The following is a 7597-nucleotide window of genomic DNA, read 5'->3' as shown; positions in this document are numbered from 1 at the left end:
TGTGATGTTGATGTCACACATGTCAAAAAGTTGTAAAGGTGGCTAAATGAAGCTCACAGAGACTTCCTATGAGAGGAGTTTATAAACTCAATACAGTCTTCCAAAGCTTCAGAATGATGAGAATCTCTTGGCGGAATGAAGTGAATTGGAATCGGATCTGCAGGGCCATTTCTGCTGCAGGAAGTCCGCTTAGTTGAGAACAAGCTAAAGGTTCTGGCTACATTGGCTTTAATGTGGCGTAGAAGCCTTGCAGGTGATGACCTGTAGCGATTTGGAGCCTTACCTTCATCAATGTAGGACCGCAGGAACTTTGGAGCTTTAGGGTCGTAGGTATTGTGAGGGCTGAACCCCACTCTCTTGCTTCCATTTCTAAGAATTGTTGGCATCTTGGAGAGAAATTTAGATTAGCTTAGCAGGCATTGGAAGGAAGCTGGTGAGGTAAATATAGAAGGAAAACAAAGAAGGCGGAGAGAGAGAAAAGATGGCTTTCATGATTATGGTAGGTGTGGGAGGAGACATATTTCCTTTAACTGGCCAGAATCAGAATCACAATGAGTAAGTACATCAAGACCAGCTTTAGATAGCGTTGAAGGCTAAATCGGCTCACATATGACTGAAATTTTATGTTGGGGGGTTGACCGAAAGAATCTCCGACACTGAAGCAATCGAGAAAGCAGAGCTTGGGTGTTCAGAGAGCCGGGAAAGAGACTAAAGGAGACAGAGAGAGATATAAAGCTTGCGCCCGCGATGCTTTCGAGGTTGTTTTATGTTCTCTGGGTTTTGGAAATTGCAACATTCATCTTCTCTTTTCGTGAGAGCTATTGAATGTCATGAGCGATACATTTTAAATGTGCTCGCTGGTTTTTTATTTATTTATTGAGAAGCTTGATTGGTGCCGATCAAATTTAGGATATGGCAGGATTTTGCCAACATTTGTTCCTTATTATTATAATTATTTGACGAAGGAAGACCTGCAATGCTTTATGGTGCCGAATCTTGGCCATTAAAAGAGAAGCATAATACTAAGTTAAGTGTTGCAGAGATGAGGATGCTCAGTTGGATTAGCAGCTTTGCTCTTAGAGATAGGATATGAAATGAGCATATACGTGAAAAGGTTGGAGTAGTTCCATTGGAAGATAAGATTAGTGAAATGAGCATATGCCTTAGATAGTTTGGTCACATTAACCGGAGGCCTTCTAATGACCTGGTTAGGAAAGTAGAGGTATTAGATTTGTCTTATGTTAAGAAAGGAAGATGTAGACCTAAAAAGACTTGGGTAGAAAATATTAGAAATGATCTTTCTTTATTAGGTTTAAATGAGAATTTGACTTTAATAGGACAGAATGGAGAAAAATGATTTATGTAGTCGAGCCGACGTAGTGGGACAAAGGCTTTATATTGTTATTGTTGTTGTGATGAATTTGAAAGGTATACTAATGTCATAGATTTTAATAAAAGCTGTAGGAGAATTTTGCTAGGAGCATCTCTTCTGGTTATCAACCAACCACTGGATTTCAAATGGATTCATGGAGCCGATCAATGCACGAATAGAAGTGGAGGCCTAACTCAAGCTAATGCTTGAATGCATAGCTTCCATCATCACAAAACTTGTTTCTTTTTGTCTTTTGGCCATCGTGCCAAAGTTCAACCAGCCTCTTCCATGAGAACTTTTATTTGGTCCGGTGTCCTGACGTAGTTCTACGTTCGGATGCCAGTAAAATAGTGCAACGTGCTCTTACTCTTTACCGCGCAGCCTGACATGTTATTGGCCTCTGGATGTAGAGCTACATCCGGTGTCCGGACCTAATAATTATTCCTTCCATGAAGGAGCCTTTTACTAATATTTTTTAGTATTTTAATTTATATATTTGAGAAAAATATAAAATGCTTGGTGGAAAAAGAGCAAATCTTTTCAAAAAATTGTTCAAATAGAAAATTTCATGTGTATTATAATAATGAACCTCAATTTCAAATAAAGGACAATTCATTTCTTCTTGGCATACTAAGCCACTAAATCCTGCGCTTAAAATAAGATTTTATTTGGTATTATGGTCTTCCATTATGTTAGGCCAAATAGTATTACACTTTATTGTAATATTTATTAAATAATATGAATATTTGGTAAATTCAGGTTAAAATTATTGCATAAACGAATGTAAAAGTTGTAGCTATTTGGTGAACATTGTTGCAGCACTAATATAAGGCTAGATATTATCTAAAATAAATATAATTTTATTTCAAGTGATTATAATGTAATATTCTAATTTAAATACTATATAGTACCTTAAATTTAAATTAAAAAGATAGTAATTTTTGGGAACTATCTAAAATATTATTTGACAAAAATTACTTTTCAATTTTCATATAACTAAACTTTTCTGATTGTTACTAAAGTAAACACCTTAATATCATGTAGAGGCTCTTAGGGCTGTCAATATTTGACACGACACGAAAACCCGATCCGAACCCGACCCGTTTTTCAAATGGGTCGGGTTCGGGTTGACCCGGTTGTCGGGTCAACCCGAAAACCCGTTTAATTTAAAAAATCCCGCGCTGCCCCGTACTTGCCCGCGAAGCTCCCCCCTACCAGCGCCGGCGCCAAGCGCGCGCTCGCACCGCCGCACCCGCATGCCTGTCCCAGATATGAATAAAAAAATAAAAAAAAAAATATTTAAAATTTTAATTTGTGTCCCCCCTAAGTAGGAATACTTAGGGTGTATGCAGTACTTGGTAAAATACTTCAATGAGTCACCACAGTTGCTTTTGTCATGATTTTATTTGAGACAATTTTATTATTATTTTTTAAAATAATTTTTAGTATAATTTTTTTTAATATCAAAATATTATTTTAAAAAATAGTAAAAAAATTATTCTGAATGAAGCCTATATAATTTGATAGAAGGAAAAAAATTATCTACAAAATATATGACAAATTAATTTGATCTCAACTGAAAGATGCTCCGAATAAAAAACATTTGAAAATTTTCAATACTGAAAATATAAAGCTAAACGGTTGTTCTATCATGAAAACAAAGAAAGATTATTAGGTTCGGTGACCGGACGTAGCTCTACGTTTGTTCACCACTGAGTTACCCGGTATTTGTTCGGTATTTGCTCGTTATTGAGTTGTCCGGTATTTGTTCGGTATTTGCTCGTTATTGCTAGGTATTGCTTGGCAATAACGAGAAATACCGCTCTGTGAAGACCAATACTCAGTAATACCGAGCAATACCGAGTAATACCTTGTTTTTCTAGAAAAAAACTCTGTATTGCTCGGTGTTACGACTCGGTATTGCTCGGTATTTGTCTTTACATAATGGTATTTCTCGTTATTGCCAAGCAAAATCGACAAATACGTGATTTTGTGCCTGCTACGTGACGCGATTTAGTGTCGGCCAAACGTAGCTCTACGTCCTTTCATCGGACCAAATAAAAGTTCGAAAACACGACATTTCTGTCACACCAATAATTGATGGTTTCATATTGTATTTCGTGTAACTAATACTTACAAAGAACATCTTTGGTATGTAGCCTGAATTGTACGGTTGTTACATATATCAAATGTATATGAGTTGTCGCCGGAATCATTAATTACTTCTTTGTGCTAATATTCTTCAGACAAGCAAAAAAAAAATGATAAATTTAATATTAGCAGTCAACTATTTAACGTAGGCTTCTATTGTGTAATGAAATATTCGCAGTAATAGAGAGAGAAATAATTTAGCATTTTATTTTTGTACGAAGATTCAACATATAAATAGATAAAAAGATAAAATACCAAAAATTTTATGTGAAAAATTCTAAAAAAGGGGAAAAACTATGGGGTCTGACCCAATTTGCAAAGAATCCAATAGTATTGTGATTGATTACAAATGATGTCCTTTATCATGGGAAAATGTCGGTTCAAATATTCATCATATAGAGAACTTTATATGGCTGAAAACATGCAATATCTTGAGAGGTGTCCTCGAGAAAATACTGTCCTGTTCATTTGGTCGATAGGACTGTAGTCATGGACAATAGTGGTCAAAGCGATCATAGTCGAAGGGTGACGGTGATCGAAAGGACTGTAGTCGGACGACGGTGGTTAGAGATATATTAGTCAGTGGGTGATGGTGGTCAGAGCGACCATAGTCGGTGGACAACGGTGGTCGGAGGACCATAGTTGGTGGACGACGGTGGTTGGAAGTATCGTAGTCGGGCGATGGTGCTTAGAGAAACATTAGTCTGCAGGCGATGGTAGTTGGAAAGGCCGTAGTCGAACAACTGTGGTTGAGGAGAATGTAGTTGGTAGGTGACGGTGGTCGGAAGAACCATAGTCGGCAGGCATCAATGATCGAAGGAGATTTGACGTTGGTAGCATCCAGAAAGAGTTCCGATAATAGTCAGAGAACGGGCGAACATTTGGCCACGATCGGTGGTTGAGAACTCCTGCAAGGTCAACATTGCATGGAGAGTGCAAGAGAGCTCTTAAGCTTTTTCCTCCTCTCCTCCCCCTTCATGTGAAGAATGATGGGCTATTTATAGTTTTTTAAGAGTGACATCATCAATAAATATAAATAAAATCAAGGGCATGTTAGGAGTGTTCCATTGGACGACCTATACTAATTCTTTTGATAATAGAGCTTTTTTTTTCAGAAATTAAGTACCTTAGAGATGTCATAATTGAGTGATCTTTGGCTCGTTTGATTCATCTCATCGAGTCGCTGGATTCGACTATAAGCAGTTCATATTTGAATATCATTTGGTTTTAAATTAATGATTTGAAGCTTTCAAATAACTTTTGTCCTTTGATTTGGACTCATTTGGGCTCTGATTGGATTGAATTTGGGTTGTTGGGTTCATCTCATTGGCATGTTCAATTTGACTATAAACTTGCTGAAATTGGAGTTTGGATCAGATCCCAAAATTAATTTTAGAAATTTACCATTCAGATTCATGCCAGATCAAGATAATATCTTGGTGAAATATCAGCTTCAATTAAGACGACTTTCTATAATTTATATATCAAAAAATTACTTTAAGAAGCAATAAGAAAACCGTCCGAAACAAAGTCATAATCTTCTAATTTGAAGATTCAGGATTTGAGACTCAATAACATAAATGTTATATAAATAATGAGTTTCAGTAGGTGACGAGGAATATATTATTCAATTATCTCTGAAAGAAAAGCCTTAAATATATTACATGTTAATAGACTACTAAACAATGCGGTAGTTTAGGTCTATTTGGAATAATTTTTTTACTACTTTCTCCTCACTAAACAATCATATTTTTTGTATGCATGACTACTATTTTGTTGGTGCTTTCAATAATTTTTGTGCTAAAAAGTTATTTTTTCAGCAGCTTTAAAATAGTTACTTTCCTCACAACAACTTCACAGTCAACTTTATAAGAAACTGCAGCCATCTCAAACAAATTCCTAGAGTTGTCTAACATTATTTAGTTAACCCCTTCTCGTTCTATAGACAAACGATATTTACTGTGATGGGAAGTAAATTACACAATGAAATAAAAAAGAAATGAAAACAAGGGAAATAAACGACAGGTTTTAACGTGGAAAAGTCCGAAATTGCTAAAAAAACTACGGGGCCACACCACACCAAAAAGACAAGAAATTCAATACAAAAATTGAGAGAAATTATACAGATCTTTTTCTCTCTCTATTTTTTTTCTCTCTCTCTCTCTCTCTCTCTCTTCACTTCACTCTTCATTTTTTATACAGAGTAGACAAAGAGATGCACTTAAATTTCACAAAGGGATGCAAACCTTCAAGCTAATTAAACATGAAAATGTTAGAAAGAAAATTACCTAGCTTGACTCGCAGTGCCGCAGCGTCAGAGTTTTGAGTACCTAGACATTCCACTTGTTATCTCCAGCTTGACTTTTAGCTTCGTGGCCTTGACTCAAGAGTGCTACAACGTTCAGCTCTATATCCCCAAATCAAGACTACAACACCGTTGCAATGCATCCCACGACGCTATAGTACACAAATGTACATTGCTACAACGCTTTATTGTACAGTGAAGCTACTTTGTATGGTTTTATAGAAAAAAATTTCAGGTGAAGCCCTCCTGAAATTTGACCAACTAAATATAACTATAAGTCAACAATACAAACCAATTCATTGGTACAATCAGATTTCACACAAAACTAACATACTACTAGATGGAGGCTTCTATGTTTGAATGTTAATTACAAAGTTGTCAAACACCTTTTGGCCATTTTAACGCATATGATTGCTACGTATATAGATGCAACCTTCTCTTCTTATTGATTTGAACAAAATAAGCTAATATTAATTAGTATATAGTTGCATGATCAACATCTCTATGATGATTGAATTGATGAGAAAGAAATAAATAATTTGTATTTAATTCATAAAAAAATAAATGTAAAAACTCAATATTAAATGAACAAAAAATGAACACAATCCAATTTGTTTATATTTGCACATGAACAAACTCATTTGTTATCCAACAAGTACTTATTCAATTGCTTTAGGCTTCGTTTGATTTTTTAGTACTTTTGTAAAAGACAGTTTTAAAAAATATTGGTTCATAGTATTTAGTTTTCTAACGGAGAAACATATATAAAAAACTTTCTCAAAACAACTGAAAAATTAAGAAAAAAAAAGAGAGTTATTAAGAATGTGATTTGAAGAACCAAACCGTAAAGAAAAAATGAATTTGTTGTTTTAAACGGAATAAGATAAGCACAAAAAACTTCCAATCAAACGAAGCCTTAATTGGTAGCTTTTTAGTAAGTCGACGGATCATTTTAGGATTTGTTAAGAAGACTTAGGGGGAAGGCGTGAAGTTTGAGTGAAGAAGAAATATAGTTATTGATCACAACTTATTTATTATTTTATTTAAATCCAAATCTATTCAATTGCTTCTTTACTTAGATTTCTTAAATTATTTGTTAGTAACTTAATATGAAAAGCCAAATACTCTTTCAAAATTTAAGCTTTTTTGTTAGCTTGACAAAGTTCTCATTCAATTAATTTAGGCATGCAAGTACAATTATAAAAAAATTTTAAACAATCCAAATATGAATATATGATAATTCACACAAGAAGCTCATCTCGAGTTCAAGCAGATTCTCAATGAGCTCAAATTCGCCCAAAGATAATCCTTTAGTAACCGATTATGGAGTTTCAATGACTGCTAATTTCATTTTAAAATCTAGGGATAAAATCCTTAAATAATAGATAACAACATAGTTTTGATCATCAAATATGATGTTAGTTGGAAAATAACATCATTCCTTAATACATCCAATGATTCTAACCGTTTATCAAATTATTTGAAAGAATTAGAAGAAACTCTAGCTGATCACACGCTAACTCTGGAAAAATTATTAGGTCAGGTGACCTGATGTAGCTCTACGTCCGGTAACCAATAATATGTCGTCACGTGCTCTTACTCTTTACCTCGCGGCCCGACAACCTGTCTCGCACCGGAATCCGGGATTACTATGTTCGCGTATTGCTCAGTATTTGCTCGGTATTGCTAGGTATTACTCGGTATTGTTTGACAATAACGAGAAATACCGCTCTGTGAAGACCAATACCGAGCAATACCGAGTAATACCT

The 7597-nt window shown here is 35.0% G+C and overlaps 1 protein-coding gene across 1 annotated transcript; it reads right to left on the bottom strand.

Annotated features, from left to right (window-relative positions):
- Window positions 1-53: 53 nt before the first annotated feature.
- On the bottom strand, window positions 54-386 carry LOC110114167. Its single transcript, XM_020846951.1, has one exon. It carries the CDS (start codon window positions 384-386, stop codon window positions 54-56), a length of 333 nt encoding a protein of 110 aa, XP_020702610.1.
- Window positions 387-7597: the final 7211 nt, after the last annotated feature.

The sequence above is a fragment of the Dendrobium catenatum genome, unplaced genomic scaffold (assembly GCF_001605985.2).
Source record: "Dendrobium catenatum unplaced genomic scaffold, ASM160598v2 fragScaff_scaffold_716, whole genome shotgun sequence".
NCBI lineage: Eukaryota > Viridiplantae > Streptophyta > Magnoliopsida > Asparagales > Orchidaceae > Dendrobium > Dendrobium catenatum.
Note: the sequence above shows the minus strand (reverse complement) of the source record. Positions and strands in the feature narration are given on the sequence as shown.